Raw genomic sequence first — 21,494 nt, forward strand, 5'->3', positions numbered from 1 at the left:
TTATTTGCTCATTTCAGTCAAGATGTGAGTTTCTGAGACAAATACATCAACAGTTAGTCTTAACAAATAGACCAAGAATTCTGAAGCGAGATGATATTCTCATTTTTGTATTGTTTTTATAAGTTTTAAGTTTGAAAAAAACACGGTTCAAGAGTTCAAAAAAAAAATCCTTAAAGATAGCAGTTAAGTTTGTATACCGTAAGCAGGAGTGGTCTACGTAAGACTCTTCAGTTACGCTCGAATCAAGCCAGTTGGAAGGCCAAATAAAATATGATGTTGGAGAGGATTTAAAACAAAACATAGAAAACTAAAGACTGAGCAACATGAACCCCAACAAATACTGGGATTGATCTCAGGTACGTTTTCATCGTTCCGTCGAATTTTATGAAATATATATTTACGAGAATGCGTCATGAAGATAAACAAGTACTATAACAGTTTACCAAAAAAAAAAAAAACAAAAAAACAAAAATTGAAAACAACACATTATAAATTTCATGCACCCGAAGCGTTTTTTTCTGCATTTACCTTTGCCTGAGGGAGTTGAAACCTTAGTTTCAAATAATTATAAAAGGAGTAGGGGCGATAATGCCCTTGTTTGGCCAAAATATTACTGCAAATTAAAAAGTTATTATACATATTCTTAAATATTTCCTAACTAGACTACAGTACAAGGTATTCGGAAAATAAAAAAACAAATTCTACATTTCACGAGTTACCATGGCAACAAACCATGCCGAAATTTGTATATTTTGTAAAATTTCTGTATTTTCCTTGTTTTTTTGTCAAATTTAAGTACATTTTAGATAAGCAAAGTATGTACGCACCCAATAAACAACTTAAACTTAGTTTATATTTGATGATATTATGTCAACAATCATAAAAAAGCTTCTCTTAAATTGTTTTGTTGTTTCTTGGCTGCGCACGATGTTTCCGCAATAGAAATAACGATGGAAAACTGCACAAGTTTTGTATTTTTCATCGTTTTCATGAAAACGGTACATATAATGACGTAAATGTGACGTCATCAGATAAAAAGATCTGATGTTTTTCATTTATATTTCTTGACTCTATGTATTACCAAACATTATGTGCCAATTTGGAATGGTTGTCAAACAATTTATTTTCTTGGGCCAAAAACCGGGCCTTAATGCCCCTACCCCTTTTTTAACGGACACTTTTAGAAAGGTTTGTTATAATTTGTATCAGTACCGAAGTACATTTTTGTACTGACTACTGAGCTGAGAATACCCTCGGGGACTGATAGTACACCAGCAGAGGTATTGACCCAGTGCTGTAAAAAAAATGAAAACAACACGTTATAAATTTCATGCGTCCGAAGTACTTTTCTGGATTTACCTTCATCAGGAACGCTCAAAGCCGAATAATTGAAAGCCTAGTATGTATAAGAACCTAAAAAGTAAATAAATTATTATATCACTTCTTTGTGTGCATGCAGGGTTGTAAGAAATATGAAATAGTGTACGCTTTACTTAGACCTGTATATATAAAACTAAAATATTCGGAAAACAGAATACAGGTATGTGTCTATATCTCAAAACTATATATAAATTTATACTAACTCATTGTTCTACGTTTTTTTCTGTAAGATTTGAAAGGGGTCCCAAAATGTTATTTTTGTGTTTAAAATTTATCAAGACATGTTTCGAGGTTTACTAACTAAAATGTGTGATTTAACTTCACTACATTGAAGTAATGGACTATAGAGAGTCATCATGAAGTTTCCCGAATGCCTTCTTACTTTTCTTTGAAAAACCTAAACCAGTAAACAAAACAGATGTTGGTTTTTTTTTGGCAGTACGCGAAAAAGACATTGTCGATGTAAAACAAAATGTGAGTGAAATTGTTGAACATTTTGTGACTTTTGTTCTAAAACTTGTATATCATTAATAATAATTTGGAAGTTTGATACAATTTAATTTTACTAAAAAAAAAAATAAATAAACAGGCCAATTCACGTTGAAAAAAACCAAGCTCATCCAGATACTGTGCATGCCTACTGTATACATCCTTTGTCATTTGCTATCTGGATAATAGTTACATAATATATATTATTTAAGTTGTTAGATTATTTATATAGCGGCTGCAAAAAATAAAAGACCTGATAAAATATGTTTACTTTTCCTTATTCACATTTTGCTTTGTATGATTATAGAGCATGTAGAACTCTAACCCTACGTAATTTCCTATGCAAACATTTAAACCGCTTTCAGAATTCTGACATGTGACGTATCTAAACTAATTTACACAACAATGGCGTCTGTCAAAACAAAATTATTGTTAACCGCTATAGACAAACATCTGGATATCTGAATTATTTCAAACATGGTATGTACTGTTTACTTTTGTAAATTCCGTCTTTTCAACTGTAGCGTTATTATGCATGAAAATGTGTAAATAGGAACATCTGTATAATACTAACTTCCATTTATCTTTATTTATGTATATACTTTTTAGTCTTCCAGGTAGGTTTGTTATATTTTTGGATATCAAAGCTATAGGCGCCGGACATGGTGCAGGCGGTGTTGCCACGATGTCACAGATGCTAGGGTTCGAATCCCGCTGAGGGAAGAACACAAATTTGCTAACGCAAATTTGCAGATCTAACACTGTTGGGCTAAATTTGAGACGAATTATATATATCAACCTTGATTGTATAAGGGAGAACGTGTGCACGATTACACGTATTTTTGATAATGCCAGATTTTCTTCAAGGTACCCTTATTTAAATCTAGAATCAATAGACAACAACATATTTGTTTCAACTTGTTTGACTTTGCATGACGTATATTTTTTAAAAATATCTATAGTACTGTAATGTATATATAAAAAAAAACCTTATATATGTTTAAAATGTTTAAATGGAAACTGAGTTGCATCATAGACACTAAACAGACACTAATTATCGAAATGCGTTTCGCTTCATTTATAGTAAAATAAGAACTGTAATTGTAAATATTAAAAACCTACTCATTGAAACATCTCCTATTCGTACATTCATGAAAGTATATAGTTATTAACTAATCACAACGTTTTCTCTGACTTTTAAAGTACTTCCACAACGATACTTTAAATTTTGAATAATTGTTTAAAATAGTGAATCAAACTTTTATTTATTCCTTTTTATCATTACAGTGTTCACAAAAGAGGGATTGTCTTCTATATTGATCAGATATCAATTTTATTTGTATTGTACATGTTTTATAAAACAAACTTCCCACTAACTTTTGTTCGAATAAGAAAATGCATAGTGAGAGTCGTCGTAGCTTTTTGTGAAAGATGCACATATATTAAATACACGTATACAAGTTCTCTTTTGTGTCAATAACCATACATTTAAAGGTACAGTAAAGATACGCATAATTAACAACGAGTGCAAAATGACAAGATTGAAACATATCATAGGTGGAATTTACCTAAGAAGTAGAATTTTATTTAAATATTAAAATCAAATTCCAGTTAAATTAAAAATAAATGTACTTCTATTACTCATGAAATTTCCCCTGTTTAGAAAATATTTAAATTAATATAAGTATACAAGTTTCTGGTACAAGATATAAAGTAAAAAGTTTAATTTGTAGTTGACTGATGACATACTCAACAAATACAGGATGCCTGTAGTGGTTTTGACAAGTGGTAGCAATATAAAAGTCATATATATATATATATTTGATGAAAACATGTATACAGCTAAAATTATTTACTCCGCTTAGATAACAATTTGTTAAGAACAATTCAGAGTGTTAAAAATATGCTGAGACAAAATCAGAATGTTAGTAATCAGATCCGATAATTCGGAATGTCAAGAATCTATTGCGAAAACGTCAGATATTATTCATAGTTTTCAGAAAATTAAAACTAAATTCATACAAATTCAAACAAACTTTGGTTATTTCGAATCTCATGCCTTCGGAAGTGTCCGGAGGGATAACACATATATTTTTCTACCTGCAAAAGAAACGTTTAGAATTGAATTACTATATAATGATTGTTGTTTGGTAGTTTTTCTTGTGTATTCTATTGTAGTTGTTGTCAGGAATATTGTGCATAAAATAATTTAGGTTACCCTAACGGTTTTCTGAAAAAAGTTTCGTTTTTCACTGATTTTTTACATTTCTTGGTGTCAGTCAAAATGAAATATCAAACATACCTAACTGTGTCTGTGGTATTTTAAAGTGCAAGGAATATACCAGGTCATCATGATGATCACCAAACGAAGAATTGTTCAGGCAGTGATCTTAATATAGCAGAACCTTTAAAGGTTACCTTGTTAAAGTGTAATGTTTGCTTCGTTTTGCTTTCGTATGTACAATGTCTCTCAAACGAATTAATCTGGTGTTGAGAAGAGTAGCACGGTTGTTTCCAATAGACGTGGCTAATTTGTTTTGAATAAACGTCCACTACTTAGTATCACTTAAGTTGTGAATCAAGATATCAAGCATAGTGAAGTTCGATTTGTCTTCCGAAAACAAGAATAACGAATAAAATGTTTAGATTAAAAAAAACATACTCCAGTGGTAAAGTTGTAGATATAAAATGGTATATGCTATCGAACAACATGAACAAGGAAATATTATTCACATATCTCACATATAAAGTAGTTTTATTGCAATCCCGAGGCTCAATTCAATTTCTTAATGAGTAGATAAATCAAATTGATACACTTTTTATCTTTTTACTGGTTAATTAGCATATAAAATGATAACCTGCACTAGTATTTGGATGCAAAACACTTTACTCTTTTTAGATAAGCAGCAATAACGACTGTGATTAAAAATATAACGAAGAAAGCAACATTGAATTTAAACTTCACCAATGACATCTGTACAGGAAAGAAAATATCTACGTCTTATAAAGTTATCGTATGACTTATCGCTTAATGTTACTCGAGCATTTATAAAATCGAGTATTCTTTGTAATTATGACAATTATTTGTCTAATTTCCTAACAACAAATAAGCATACAATATATCATTTATGGATACATTCTACTAGGTGTTGTGAATGCAACGCTTTACCACAGAGATCTAATAGGGAGCTAAATCAAGAACAAATCAGTAAATGCTATAATTTGAATGGACCAACAACGTCTGGCCACTTTTTACGTGGTCAGAGTAATATAAAACAACACTGCATTTGTAAGGTAACACCCAAGTCACATTGTTCGCTGAAGGACCTTGATTTTACTCTTCTTCATACTATGTTTAGACATTCTGTTACACTTTCGACAAGTGTTCAAAACTGGCTTACGGTCATAAAAAAAATACGAAATAAGCTGGCACATGTGCACAGTACGAGCAATTTCGACACTGGAAGATTAGAAAAATGGTGGACAAAATTAGAAGGGTCTGTGATAGGTTTAGCAGGAGAAATACCACTTGAGTACTATCTGGATGCAATCCAAGGACAAATAAGCCTTCTGAAGAATGCCGATTTTGATATTATGGAGAAAAATGAAATTTTAGACTTGATAAAGCATGTTAAGTCAGATATGGCAACGGTAAGTAATTTTACTTGTTTTGAAACGCTTGTCCCTCACAATAATTATAATGTAATTATTTTTCAAGGTTTAATCGGTTAAATTTAAGATGCTTTTTGATATTAAGGAGTAATTTTGTGCTCTTTTTACGTTCATTTTTTCTGTATTTTGGGTTGTTCTCCAAACACAATATTATCATTTTTAATGGGTTTAAATTTCATCAAAATGAAATTTTTTTTTGAAAAAAGAAAATTAAAGTATTCTTGTTATTGTATTCATTTAAATAGATCATTTATTGTAGTTTTGTTTAGTCGCTGTTAGTCTTGCTTTTATATCTGATTTTTGATTGTCGTATTTTTATTCAGAATAGAATATTGCTCGAAAAAATATCCTTAACCTTAGTATGTGAATATTTTCTTTCGCATTTTATTTTCACCATGAGTGTTATGATTTGAATACAATTAATATTATATAAGTAATGATCAAAGATCTATATATAAATAAAAACAAAAACACACGAATGATGTAAAGTTGTTTTATATCGCGTTAATAATTTAATCGCAAAAATAAGAAAAAAACCTTGCAAAGGTTTTACACTCTACAGTATCTGCTTATTTTTTTGAGTAAGAATCACTCATAACCCAATTCTGAAAATGTTTACATTTCTAAAATAACCCCCTCTGGGTATACAAGATACAATTTTGCCTGAATTAATCGCAACCTAAGACTACTAACGACAACATTATTAATGATATGATATGTACTTGATAAATTGTATGCATATATTGGTGATTTTGAATCTGTTCAAAGTTTTGATTTTTCTACCCTATATACCACTTTGCCTCATATTCTTATTAGGAAAAAATTCACACACCTAATTAAATGGGCATTTAAAAAGTCGGAATGCGAATACATATGTTCAAACTCTTTTAGATCATTTTTTAGTTGCAACAAACAAACGAACTATGTCAATTGGACATGCTTTGATACTATATCTGCCCTTGAATTTTTACCTGAAAACATTTTGTTCGCTTTGGAGATTTCGTATATCGTCAAGTTATCGGAATTCCAATGGGGACTAACTGTGCACCACTTATTGCGGACCTGTTTTTGTATTGTTATGAGTTACAATTTTTTTCTAAAATCAGCAAAGACCCATCGAAACAACATCTGATACAAACATTTAACAATACTTTTAGATAGTTGGATGATATATTGGCTCTCAATAATGACGATTTCAGTATGTATACTACAGAAATTTATCCTATTGAACTTTCTTTAAATAAAGCCAATACTAACAATGACCACTGTCCTTTCCTCGATCTTGATATCTATATCATTAACGGGAAGATTAATACAAAAATTTATGATAAAAGAGATGATTTTTTATTTCCTATCGTTAATTATCCATTTTTAGACGGTGACGTTCCCTTGTCACCATTTTATGGTGTTTATATATCTCAACTTGTACGATTCGCTCGTGTATGTAACAACGTATTAGATTTTAGCGAGAGAAATTTATGTATTACTGATAAATTTTTACACCAGGGTTTTCGATATCATAAACTATTCAAAACATTTACTAAATTTTATCATCGGTATAAGGACATCATTCGTAAATATAACTCAACATGCAGACATCTTATACGTTCGGGTATTTCACATCCAATCTTTTATGGTAATATTCTTTACAAAGCACAAAAATGTCAGTATTCACCTCAAAAGCTAATAAAATCTTTAAACAGACTTATTAAGAAGGGATATAATTACGATGCTGTTGTCAGGTCATTAAAGATTGGATATTTTGGCTTTAATATTGATTCACTTATAGTGTCTTTGCATCGGAATTAAACACATTTATTCTAAAACCAGTTGTTGGCATGACACGGGTTATGTTCTTCTTTTATATTTTATGATGGTATAATACTAAACCCCTAACAGGAGGGATTGTGCCTGATATTCATATGATGAAGACATACTCTTTCAATCAATTTAATTGAGGTCTGGAGCTGGCATGTCAGTAACTGCTAGTAGTTTGTTGTTATTTATGTTTTATTGTCATTTTGTTTATTACTTTTGTTTCCCATTCTGACATCGGACTCGGACTTCTCTTAAACTGAGTTTTACTGTGCGTACTGTTGTGCGTTTGTTTTGTCTACATTGGCTAGAGGTATTGGGGAAGGGTTGAGATCTCAAAAAAACATGTTTAACCCCGCCGCATTTTAGCACCTGTCCCAAGTCAGGAGCCTCTGGCCTTTGTTAGTCTTGTATCATTTTTAATTTTAGTTTCTTGTGTATAATTTGGAGTTTAGTATGACGTCCATTATCACTGAACTAGTATACATATTTGTTTATGGGCCAGCTGAAGGACGTCTCCGGGTGCGGGAGTTTCTCGCTGCATTGAAGACCCATTGTTGGCCTTCGGCTGTTGTCTGTTCTATGGTCGGGTTGTTGTCTCTTTGACACATTCCCCATTTCTATTCTCAATTGTATTTAAATTGAAGGATTTTTGTGCACTTATGTAAACAAAATATTCTAAACCACAAATTTATAGCAAAACAAGGAGCTCGGTTAATAAGATTTGAATGGATGACATGGCATTGCTAGCAGTTCATCGATTAGTTATATAATTATTTAGAAAAATTAATAGCTCTATGTTTTCCATTTATTTTATCATGTTTATTATATTACACAATGTATTAATAGTACTTACTGTATTCCTTAATCTAATTAAATCTTATTGAAACTTTTCTTTTGTCTTCTTTTTTTTTTTAATTTTTTTTCCATGTACTTTTTTTAGATTGAGACAAAAATAGACGACATTCTACGAGGTCAAACTGAACTTGTAGATCAAATGGCAGAAATTGTTGATGAGGCAAAGCGCGACATTGTGTGTAAACAGAGGACAGAGTCAGTTTTGTTACAAGACAAAATCTTGGATGTATACGTAAGTTCTTGTGCAGACACAAAACTTCAAATTAGTTCGTTAGAAGGACTACAAAGATCACAAATTGAGAAAATTAAACAATTTCAAGAGGAAACCTCGGAAAATCTTAAGAAAGCAATGCTTGACGCAGTGGACAAAAGAATAGGTAATATCCTTAATATATGCTTTATCATGTATATAGTGTCTAAACTACTGTCAAGTAAACAACAAATCAAATGTTTTTTTAAAATTAATATGCGTTTGTTCAGAGAAAATATAAAGATCTTTCCACCTTCCATTCCTCAAACATTTCCCGTTCTTTTTTCGTCGATCGTGACATTATCTAATACGACGTATAACTGTTTGTGCTCTTGCAATGAGTAACACGGCTGGTGCCTTGAGAAAGCCAGAAGTGAAAACCCTTCCGGAGGACCAGACCTCAGTCTCGATTTTTTGCAGGATTTATGTTATTCAGTTTTTGGTCGTTGTGTAGAGATTTTAGTATTGTTGTATGTCTTTTTGTCGTTTTGACAGGGGTGTTGTCCTTTCTATTGTTTGTTGCCCCTTTAAAGATTAAATCGCTCTCTCTTTTCAGTTATAGTTTGCAAAAAGTTCTGGTTGGACACGTGTCAATTGAGATACACTGAAGATCTTACCAAATATATCGTTCAAATTATATAAACAATCATCAAGAACAACTTTTCAGTTTAAAAACCATCTTCATTGTCAGAAGATTCATTATTTCACATTGACTCCCCAACTGTCTGTACTACTTGTATTCGACGGGTAGCTAGTTTCTTCTGGTTCACTAAAATCCACCTCCGTGGTCGACGGGTATATAACTGTACACTGATTCAAAAGACATTTTCCATGTTCTTTTAATCTTTTTTATCACTTCACGTACACATTGATGTAGTTATATTGATTACTTTTTTCTACATTGTTAGCTACATCCTCATGATGGTTAAACACTTTTTTACAGAAATAGATCTTGTGTTGTCATACAAGAGTTATATTCCTTTTTTTCCATTTGAAGTAAATGGTATGTCAGTAAACCTACGCATAAACCGTACATCTAGAGACCTAAAGTCTAGAGTAAGGATATCCTTGGTTTATAATGGTATAAGCAGAACATTACGATGAAGATATATATCCTGAAATTGGCATTGTATACTGTTCCTTAGGAATCGTCACAATTAAAACATACAGTTTGTTGTCAAATTGTTTGTTACGACATTATCGTACTTCAATACATTATGGGTGAAGTGGTGAAGTGACTTTTTATTGAAGTTTTCAGAAAATCCAGACAAACAGTAGATATTTTCATTATGATAGTTAAATATTTACTCTAATTCATTTTAATTTACAAAATAGGATATGTTATTCATCTCATAAACATAAAGAACAAGACACCAGCAACCATTTATATTTGAAGGTGATTTTTTGTTGAAAATAAGAAATATAAAAATAAAATTCTGCTTCTGCAGTATGTTACATGTAACATTTGAAATATGTGTTCATACAAAAAGGATAAGGATGTTAAAACCTCAGGTTTCAATAATGAGCAAAACTCATACAGAAAAGTCAGCTATAAGAGGCTTCAAAGAGATAAAATTTACAACAAAAGGGTGGTAAAGCACACATAGGACAATTTTGTTGAAAAGGACTTGATTCATTACATCGGTGCTAAGCACAACTGAACAACAAATGAATTCTTTAAATACACGATGTATCAGATTGTTCAATTTAATTGGAAAAAAATACAATCTGCAATTTAAACTTAAAATGGATAGTTGTTTACCCATGGTTGTTCAGTGTTGAAGAAATACACTACGCATACTGTGTATTCATTAGTATTTGCGGTATACATGGTATATCCGTTTTCTTGAATTTATTTGGTATAGGTAAACCACGAATTTAAATGTTCAACGAATTACACATTTTCTATAAGTTTGTGTGCAAACGTTTGCAAAATCACGAATTCAAGTAACCACGAAAATTGGTACCTACAAAAAAAAAATGTTTCTACAGTATTTAGAAATATTTACACGTATAGTGACAGCTTTACAGATTTTGTTGTTTTTTATGTGTTGTTACTCATCTTTTGTTTTGTTTTTTTGTTGTTTTGATTTAGGAGGTCGGACAAATGGCTACATTGAAGAACGAATAATGCATTATTAAACAATACGTTTTTCTTTATTTTAGAAAAAATCATTAAACGAGTTGGAAACTTGATATTCTTGATAGCTTGTTATAAAGTCGACAATAACGCATTTACTGAAACAGACCAGCATAGTAAATCAAAGGAAGCATTACCAATACATTCACCAGGTTCAATATGTTTGTTGTTGTTGACATTTCTGCTAAAGTAATAAAAAAATGCATTTAACTATACATGATTTCAGAACAAACGAATTATCCTGATACACATTATTGCTAGTTTAATCATTATTAATAGTATGTGTTTTGAAATTGATATTAACGAACTTAAAACAATTATTATCATTTAGAAACCTTTCACCATTAATTTGTGTATGAAATAAATATTTTTCTTTAATAACGTATTTAATAACTCGAATTGTCTATATAAATGTCGTACAGGAACGTTCTTAAAGTAGGCAATCTTAATTATATAGTCCAAGGCATCCCACTATAAGTGTTATAAAAACACAATGTACATATACAGAGAAATTGCAACACAGGAAGAACGTTGATTTTCTCTCGTTTATTCGATTCCTTACGGTATACGAACATGTTTCTATTTGATATTATATCGGATTTGAACCGTCATGAAAATAGTCTAATTCCGATGAATTGGTCAAACCTTCTGGTAATATGAACACCCCTCGACCTGTTGAAAATGTGTTCAATTTGGAAAGGTTTTGCATTTCTGACTGTATTGTATTATAACAAAATAAATTGAAGTTGTATTGCCTGTTATAAGAAAATATATAAGACACCGAAAAATCAAAACATGCAAAACTATAGGAAATTGATGATTTGAATCTAGTTATGTATAGTCGAAGGGGTCACATATGTTTTATCTAGCAGTATACTCCGTCCAGGTGTGTCTTACATTGCAAGGATCGGAGAAAGTAATGATTTTGATAAGTGCGGAGGAGATATTTCTTAGATTGATTTAATACACTATTTAGGAACAATGAGAGAAAACGCTATACGCTCTTCACATAAGCGACATATCTTCTCACAATATAACTTCCACTTTGTTCTTTTATGTTTATCATTAAGAGTATATATTTTATGAGTAGCTGTCAAATGTTAAACCCGTTATTTGTTAAAACAGAAACAAAAGAAACCCAGTCTGAAGCAGCTTCAACAAACACAGGAGCTGCGATGAATATAGAAAATACCAAATGCTGTCTCTCTGGAATAGAACACAAAAATGGTATTGTATTGTGCATTTATACTCTTTATCAATACATCTTGACAGCCTACCATATTATGCGTCAAAATCAATTATAATACACTATGATGGTTGCAAAATGAAAGTCCGTTGAACTGTAACAAAACTTAAAAATGCCACTAAAAAGAAACCTTGGGATTACAATTCTTTCATCTGAAACACAATAAGTTAAATGTGTAGCTAATTCTACCACGTAAACTAAGCATCAATAACATGGCTAAGTGTGTACTATATCACTAAAATGACATATCACAAAAAAATTAACCGTACAAGTCTATTAAGGAAACACATTAATATAAAAAGAAAAACCTAAATATTCCAAATGGAAATTTTATATTATGCAGCAGTGCCATATTGAAATTTGAAATCGTTTAATACGATTGTTCTTTCTTCCGAAATCGTTGTTTGATTTTCTAAATAACGTTTCATTTATCTGAAAGCAAAAATTTATATTGAGTTATGGAATGCAATTCATATAAATATATGGTAAAAAGAAAATCTTGCATTAACTAATCGTTGTAGTTTGCAAGGTTGAGTGGAAAATTGTTACTCCAGGAAACTGGGATGCGGAAAGGATTGCACGTGCATTAAATAAAGTTGCCGCCTTGTTGGAAGAGGTTTTTCAGATTGAATTCGTTATGTTAGGATCGTTGATTATCAAAACTAGTGTTCCTTTAAAAAATAATACAGAGCACGGAATTATTAGCTGAAGCAGTAGAGTCTTTTCTGAAAAATATATTGGAGAAATGCAGTATTGATACGAAAGAATGTAATGCTATTCCAGTATTTTTAACTTGTAGTGGTAAGATTATTTTACCTATTCTTCTCAAGCATGGTCCAGGTGTGGCTTTCTATTTTTGTCCCTTTTGGTTTTACCAACTCTTTAACGTTTGTTTTTGACTTAAGATTTTCCAGTATTAATTTCAAGCATCTCTGAAGAGACATTAATTGTCCAAATGAGCATCTGGTGCGGTCAAATAGGTACCGTTAGTGTTATAGGTCAAATAATGCATTTTGTAATTTTTTTTAAATGTTACGAAAATTTTGATTCCATTTTTTCAATTAACTTGACTAATGTATCTATTACGAAAAAAAAAGCCAAAGAAATAAACATTTGAAACGGTCAGTGAATATTTAATAACTTTTATTCGTTTCATAATCCTTTTCTATTCTCTTGTTAGTGAGCGGTGATACACCAATAAGCGTAGCAACACAGACAGATAAATGTGAAAATTGCTTAAAGCTGAAAACAGATAACAATGTGCTGACGGAACTGGTGGATGATTGGTATAAAACAATAACTGAAATTTCTGGAGGTACTTACTAGTAGTTATACATTAGTTTAATAGCATTTCTTTGAATCAAATGTATGTTTTACCCTGAGGATAAGCAAACGGAATTATCGTCAAATGACTTAAGTAATGTTCAGACATTTTCATCAAAATACCCTACTATCTGAAACTCTGAAATGCATTTGGCGGGAACAGTAGCGTGCTGTATAACACTTTCGTGATCATAATTTGATGTTATTGTAATTATCCTAATAATAATGGTAAAGTTCCCATAAGGCCAGCTAGCATCGCCAAATCTTAATGCCAATATCTTTAGAATGACTAAAAAGGACCGCATCAATCATTTCAAGATTGAGAGTTGTTTTTTCTAAGAGTCAGAAGAGTTGGGTTTTAAGATGTTATCTTAATAATTGATTCAAGTAAATTGTCAAAATCCAATGATTCTAACAAATTTTGCCCAATCATATAAATAATTGTTTACTACTCAGATGAAAAAGAATCTTCTTCCCCCTACAGCAAGCACGTTCTCATTACATTCTGACAAATGTAGCCTAACGGGCTTAAACTGTGTGAAAACGGGGTAGGCGTAGTTTCATCTTTTAACGGTCTGTTTACAATAGAGAGGCGAAAGTTACCAAAGGGACTTACAACGTCATGGCTAAAAAAGAAACAAACAACATACACAGACAAACAATAGTACACAACACACAACATAGAAAAATAAAGACAGAGCAACACGAACCCAACAAAAACGGGGGGTGATCTCAGGTGCTCCGCAAGGGTAAGCAGATCCTGCTCCACAAGTGGCACCCGTCGTGTTGCTCATGTTAGTACAAACCCGGTAATAAGTCTAATTCGGTAGGTCACATTCGGAGAAAGGGAACGGGATTGTAGTTACGACATTAGGAACATATCCGCTATCATCAGTGAAACGGATATTCCAAAACGGTCAACCAACTCGTGATGGCGTCCGTAACATTTACGAAGGAATGATTTCAACTGCACCACTTGTAACTCTTGGTTTAATAGCTTCATTAGGAGCAGCAACCCTCTATCAAGGAAATCATGATAGGAAATACAAGGGAGTATCGTATCAACTGGGAGATATATACTTCGTATGCAGGCGCTGCTGGAATGTTGCTACATAGAAATGGAAAGTTCACAATTGGGAAGCTGAAATCATCTCTTTTGTCGTAAAGTTTTGTTTTCAACCGACCCTCATTTTCAATTTCTAGATGTAAGTCAAGATATGAGACAGACTTAACTGTATATGTTGTATCCTTTATCTCAAGTTCGATGGGACAGATGCGTCCAACATAGTCACCAAATTGTGAATTATTTAGTGAGAGAACATCATCTATATAGCGGAAAGTAACCTTAAAGGATACTGCTAACTTCTTTTCTTTCCTACAAACTTCATGGACGAGTTTGATCAAGAATGGTGTTCCAGAACTTTAAGCCTGCTTATTTTATTCGGGTGACCATCCCGTCCTGCAATTAGACAAAGTGGATCGTACTTAAAACGAGATGGAAGTACTATGAATGGAATTGACGTACTTGGAACGTAATAGGCACACGTTCTATGACGTGGTGTAGTCGGTCAGTTAATTAGATATACGTGCGCAAACTGGCTGAGTCCGTTTGTAGCACGTTCATCCCATTCACACACAGACCCAACTCGATCTCATTACGTCGTTATTGCGTCTTAAGCATGTTTAGGTCATTAATATACGAGCAAAACAAATTAACAAATTCTGAACAAGTAAGCAACACGTTTCAGTTCAAAACGTTGGCAGTAGGTTCTTGGTACGCTCTACTCGTTTGAGTACGTTTATAGCGTTTTTATGCCGTTCTTAAAACCCGCACCCTGTCTGCAGTACAATCAGACACGGTTTGGTGTAAACAGAGGCCGTTTTCTCACTGGTTCATCATTTGGTTATATGCCCAGACACATGGATAATCTTGCAGCTCTGGGGGGAAAGGAAGTGTCTTCAGTGAACGTGATTACAGTTCTATTTTGTATAGAAGGGAAATAAAATACATATTATACATGTTATAGTAACATATTTATTTTCATGCTGTACTTCATCTTATAACAATGAAAACGAATATCAATATACTATCATAAGTATCAAACGGAACAACAAACAATCCCTAACCATGTCACCATTTTCAATATTACCATTTTAAAAACACAAGATATGTAATAACCAGCACATTTGAAAAATATATGGAAAGCGGCAAACGATAATGAGGAATGACAGAAACGTGCTGGGTTTTTATAGCCGTCAGTCCATGACGTGATGGCAATTACGTGCTGAACGCAATAGGGACGAGATTAGGACGTGACCAGAACAAGTTAAGCTGTGAACGAGGTGATGAAGTAAGAAAATAGTAAGAACGGATTTCGGTATGAAAGGAACGAAGTAGAATTAGTTACAAAGCGCTTTAAACTGACTACAGACGGGCTTAGGATGCTTGGAAACGATGTCCTCGTGAGGTGAATGGGCAATTTTACGCGATCTGAACTGGATATAAACTGACTGTAGACGGGATAAAGACGTGATGGACATTTTGAGAACTGTTTAAGAACTAACCAGGATCGCATTATAGAAATTGTCCGTCCAAAGCTACTCGTTCTAACCAGACCATAACCCATGTTACGTATTTTTAAGGACTGGTTTTGATGTTAAGAGAACTATTTTGGTGTGACTGAGACTTTGCCGAGTATGAAATCTTGCGTGTTAGGATTTGTTTATATAAGATGTTATTGCAATTCAATAGTTAACAAATAGTCAATGTTCCAGAACTCCGACAAGAGTTGTTAAATCATACTGAAGCTATAGTTGGATGGAAGACATATGATGGCTTTTAATCATACATACAGTATAAAGAACACTTCTTACCAAACGGCCCTAGTAGAGTTGCATCCATACCATGTCACAAAAGTGTGTAACAAACTTACGAATGTACGGACCGATAGTATTAACATGTGTTCCTTTGCAAGGGCGACGTGAACAATAAAGATAGTTGCGGGATGTTTATCAAAGAGACACTTGCATATTGAAATTGATTCCAGTTTAGCATTTGAAACTATTCCATTCACGTGAGTCTTCTTTTGAACATATATGTCAGTTTTCAATGAAAAGCAAACGCAACAATATCGCCCTCTTTCCCCTATCTGCATTTTACTGGAAATATAAATATTGCTGACTTATCAAACAAATATTATTTCATAGCAGCATTGAGTTTGTTTATTGAAGAGGACCAACAATTTTTGGGGAAACGTTTGCCACGAATGTGATGTTCGTGTAACGATAACAAATTACTACCAAAGATGCAAGACCGGATTGGACGAAAGGTTACGCCAATCCACACTCAGTAAAGATTTTACAATGATCAGGAATATGTTACAACCGGCTAAAATTTACAGTTAAGCTGACCATTTTCTTTTAATTCAAGATTGAAGTGTGCGAAAACATGTCGCTTTTTAGTACAGTCACAGACACATCGTACAGATCAACAAATTGGTGATGGTGACCGTAAAACTATGAAACATCGATCTCGGTCGTTATTTTTCATACCTCTGCTGGAAAAAAAATTGGTGAAGTCAATAAAGTGTAACATGCACGAGCGAAACGTAATATTTGAGATATGGAAACGCCATACGATAGCAAAACTTAGATGGTACATTTAAAAAATTAGAAGTTGACGATGAGAATCATGAAGTTTGTCAAATAAATGTTAGTTTAAAGTTGTATATGTATATCTGTGTCAATGCTACCAAAGAACATCATCCTTCATGTAGGCAGTGATATCGTATTCGCATCATTCAAGTACAACACGTTGATACTAATATATTTTACTAGCAATTAACTATAGGTTCCAGCAAGTACGTTTATGCTAAAAAATGCGGCAATTATAATTCCCTTATTTTTTTTTTATTTTTCTTCATAATGCTCCATGTATAAAGGTTCCTTACATGTGGCCAAACAAGTTCCTGGCAAATTCAAAAGATTACGGATCAAGCCCCATGATGAAGGTTCCGCACGTTTATAACTTAATGTAAAAATGAGGTTTCATCATGATGACAAAAGCAATTCGAAAATTAAACAATAAGCAGACAGTTCTATAAGTTATAGCTCCAAGAAATACATAAAGGAAATTAATACAAAATCAAATTCTATTTCATAGGAGTTACTTCTCAGCAACACTTGAAAATGTATGTATTTCGTAATATATGTAGTATTGTTAGTATTTAGTGAAGGTACAGTGGATGTCGAGAACTTTTTTTACATTTTGCAATTTTTATAGGGACTGGTGAATTTCTTTCCTAAAACTCGAGTAATAAAAACAGCACAGCTTTTGAGTATTTATAGTTTGCTTAAATATACTACAAATACAGTTAGCTGCACTTAATACTTTGACACAGTAGGTTTTGAACTATGAGAAATGCGAAAAAGGATAAGAACTGCACAAATAGTGAATACCTTCAAGATTATATGATACAATGAATCTTATGGTTTTTTTTTATCAGAAATTTTTAAAAATATTTTATGCCTACAACTAATGGCCTCAACTATGTGTTAATACAGTCAACATTACAAATATAGCCTCGGCTGTTTTCAAAGACAGCATATATGCTTCGCTGATTTGTACGAATTTAACCATCTAAATTACGCTGGATTCATGTTGTCTAATCGTAAGTTTTCTGCTCAGTTTTACTGATTATTATTTGGTCTTTCCGTATTTTTTTTTAGTGAGTAGATTGTCTTTTCGTACTTTTCTTTGACATGGTGTGTTTTTCAAATTACTTGATTTATGACTTTTGATAGTTCACTTGGTGTCATCTAATGAAACAATAGCATTTCAATTTGTTAATAAAAGTAACCTTTGAATATAGACAAATAACAAAGGAACATTTAAGATGATTTCAGTAAATCGATCTACAATGTATATCGGACCTTTGTCAACACTGGTTTGTTTATGAGTAGTCACACATGTGATACGTTGGTGTACCTTTCTTAAACAAAATGCTATAGTTTGTGTTTACGAAGTATTGTGACAAAATCATATTTTGCAATTAATTGATAGAGCCCATTGTATAGGGTTGATTAGAGTAACAATTTTTTTTTTGCACCAGGCTACCCTACGGAACTCTCTAATTTTTGTAAGACCGAACAGTGCAGACATCGTTATACACTCCATATACAATTCATCATATTTAATCTTCTAATTGATAATCTTATTTGAACCATTCATCAGTAATGGTCATACAAGTTTGTCTGACTTACCCCATCCCTTGATGACTTTATGGAAGAATTAGAGTCAACAGTTTTTTTGAAACGATTTAATGGAAGGAATTTCACCATGGATTCCATTTTCACCCTAAGCACTTTTTTTGCGTATCTGGCAAAACAAAATGTGTCGGAAAATACATTTGAAATATTGAAATAAGTCAAACATTGTTCTTTTTTGTATTCTACCTTCTTTATTCGGTTTGTTAAACTTGCGCCACATACACAAAATCGATAAACCATTCTTTATGCATGTTTTTATAAACATTCGCTTTTCGTATACGTATGATTTTTTCTTTTCTACTGTTGATATCGAAATGGCTTCAACACTGATCACTAAGTTGACTCTTAAATGAACTGTGATGTAAAAGGTAATTGTAATATTGGCAAATAAAACATAATATCAAGATACTTTAGAAATCGTACTATATGCCAAACTCTTAATCATCCCAAGTTAGAAACGCATTCCTTTAAGTGCATGAACTGTTCATATATTTGTTTTTCCTGAAAGAAATAAAAATATTATTACATTTTAATTTTGTATATAAATACGAAATTCAAAATTTAATGTTTCAACATTACGTGTATACGTTGAATTAAACAATTGCGTATTAATAAAAACAAGTACTACTTGAGGAGAGTTTTACGAAAAAAGTAATACTTGAGGAGAGTTTTAAGATCAACTACTTGATTGAATACAAACGATCGGTTTTTCCGTTCTTGTGTTAGAGGTATTTCACGTAAAAGGCTATAATTTGAATTGATATTGTTTCTAATCTTCTTCTCGTACTAAAATGTCTTTGTTAAAATATTACCTCTCCTGGTCACGTTTTTGTCGTAACAATGACTTTGCAATACTTATGTATTTATAATGCATTCCGTAAGCAATAATTTCAACATGCATTGTATTCATGAATTTTAACATTTGTGACAACTTTTGCATAAAATGCATAAATGCTCATATTATCAGTTTTACTATATATATTTCTACCTTCAGTTGTAGCGTTTGTAATGTTCTTAGTAAATCGATCATCCAGTGTTGCTTCCGATGTAACAAACCAATGTGTAGCGATTGTTCTTAACGACACAAAAATGAAGCACTCCACGTCACGAACACCTTTAAACTTGGTGATTTGAGAATAGCAGATATCAATTCATTACGCGGTGGCAGATTTGTTATTGTCGATGATTGTTTTAATTTCCTGGTCAGCTGTAATATGACAGATCAGCAGGAGATATTGCAGTTGCCTGGCCAACCATGGTGTATCGCTGTTTTGGACAATACTTCCGTTGCCGTTACTTTGCCTTGGGAGAAGCGGATCTTAATTGTCCAAGTATTGCGAGATTTAACATTAACAATTTTGCAGGAAATAAGTACAAGTGAGCGATATTTTGGAATTGATTTGATACAAGAACATCTTTTGGTCGTTAGTTGTGAAAGCGATGAACTGATAGTATTGGATACTTTAGGGGAAATGCAATTTTCTGTAAAAATCGATTCCATTCCTTATTACTTCTGTACCGACAGTAAACATGTGTTTTATACTGACAACGTAAACAATAGCGTGGTCTGTTTCGATACATCAGAAAACAAAATGTTTCAAATTGTTAATCCATTCATGGAAGGACCAGATGGAATAACAACTGACGACTATGGACACTTACTAGTTATATGTACACAGTCTCACAACATATTAAAAATCAATCCTGATGACCAAAATGTTGAAGTTTTGTGCACTTTGGGATTGCATGAGTTTGATCTATCATGTGTACCACATATATGTTATGATCCAGTGGTTAAATCTATCTTATTTGGCATGAAGAACACTGTCGATTTTTTTTGCAAGCAGTAATGTTTGAAATCTTTCTTTTGTTGATTAGATACACCTTTTGAAATATGATTTGTATTGTTTTGATAAATATTACTGTTGATTGTCATTTCTCGTTCAAAAAATTAGTGTAATGCTTTATAAGGCATTCGAATATAGTTATCGCTTAATAGTATGTCCATTGTTGGATACTCACTGAACTGTGAATGGAGCAAAGTGACAATGTCCACATTTCTTCTTCAAAAAACGTTACAAATACGTCATTTATGTATGCCGACGGACACAAATTTACAATGAATTTAAATTCACAGGTTTTTTTTCAAATTTTTTAATTAAAAAAATAACTTCCTGTTTTTTCGACTACACAACTGAACCTGTATTTAAGGACATCAAACCCATTGTTTATCTTCCCTTAATTAAGGCTAAATGCTAATGAAAATATGTGTGTCAACTTCAATCTAAATAAAATATAATGTAATTTATCTGAGAATTGAAAATCAAACCAACGCCATCAAAATGAATTTATATCTAGACGCCATCACAATTTCTTCGGCAACAGACGAGTGCCAGCATATAATGTAAGCTCTAAATCGGTCAAACAACCCTTAAAAGATCGCAGTATAATCGTAATGAATTAAAAATGTTGCATAGGTCTCATCGTGAAAAGCTTACCTTGCATTTACCGCACTCACAATAAGTAAATGTTTGAAGATTTATTGAAAGTAGATATTAAGAACTAAATAATCAAACGATTTTACAACAACTATGCACATCTCTATGTCATAATATTGTAATACAGTGCTATACATTGTTGTTGAAGATGATAATGATACAATTTGCCAAATATAAAATGTGCTTGAAACATATCGCATCGAAAGACATCGTTATCTATGAATAATTAGTCTGTCACTTACAGACAATATTTCTGATTACAGTGTGTTGTTCTCGTCCATTTTTCCCCGGTGGGGAAATAAATAGTTATGATTTTTGACGATTAGTTGTGTCCATAAAATTCAAAGGAGTAGACCCGGTAAGACCCCTTTTGGGGCCCAAAATAGAGCATCTTTACAAATTTGTTAAAAATGTAAACTTTCAGCTATTATTGAAAAGAAGAATACTTTTGTTACATAAATATGGGCTGTTTTTTACAATACGGTGCACATGCATCAGATACAAGCATCATTAATGCATACAGAATAATTGAAATCTTCACAATTTTAGCATTTG

The 21,494-nt window shown here is 32.3% G+C and overlaps 1 protein-coding gene and 1 long non-coding RNA gene across 2 annotated transcripts; both read left to right on the forward strand.

Annotated features, from left to right (window-relative positions):
• Positions 1 to 2,245: 2,245 nt before the first annotated feature.
• LOC127705629 (uncharacterized) lies at positions 2,246 to 9,926 on the forward strand. The gene is made up of 4 exons (XM_052209957.1): positions 2,246 to 2,349; positions 4,769 to 5,520; positions 8,300 to 8,591; positions 9,913 to 9,926. The coding sequence occupies exons 2-4, from the start codon at positions 4,837 to 4,839 to the stop codon at positions 9,924 to 9,926; spliced, it is 990 nt and encodes a 329-aa protein (XP_052065917.1). The 5' UTR covers positions 2,246 to 2,349; positions 4,769 to 4,836.
• A 752-nt stretch (positions 9,927 to 10,678) lies between these two features.
• LOC127705141 (uncharacterized) lies at positions 10,679 to 20,618 on the forward strand. The gene is made up of 6 exons (XR_007983709.1): positions 10,679 to 10,756; positions 11,730 to 11,831; positions 12,372 to 12,651; positions 13,031 to 13,165; positions 17,336 to 17,363; positions 19,436 to 20,618. It is a non-coding gene; the product is annotated as an uncharacterized LOC127705141 (long non-coding RNA).
• The last annotated feature ends 876 nt before the right edge of the window (positions 20,619 to 21,494 follow it).

The sequence above is a fragment of the Mytilus californianus genome, unplaced genomic scaffold (genome assembly GCF_021869535.1).
Source record: "Mytilus californianus isolate M0D057914Y unplaced genomic scaffold, xbMytCali1.0.p SCAF_6, whole genome shotgun sequence".
NCBI classification, from domain to species: domain Eukaryota; kingdom Metazoa; phylum Mollusca; class Bivalvia; order Mytilida; family Mytilidae; genus Mytilus; species Mytilus californianus.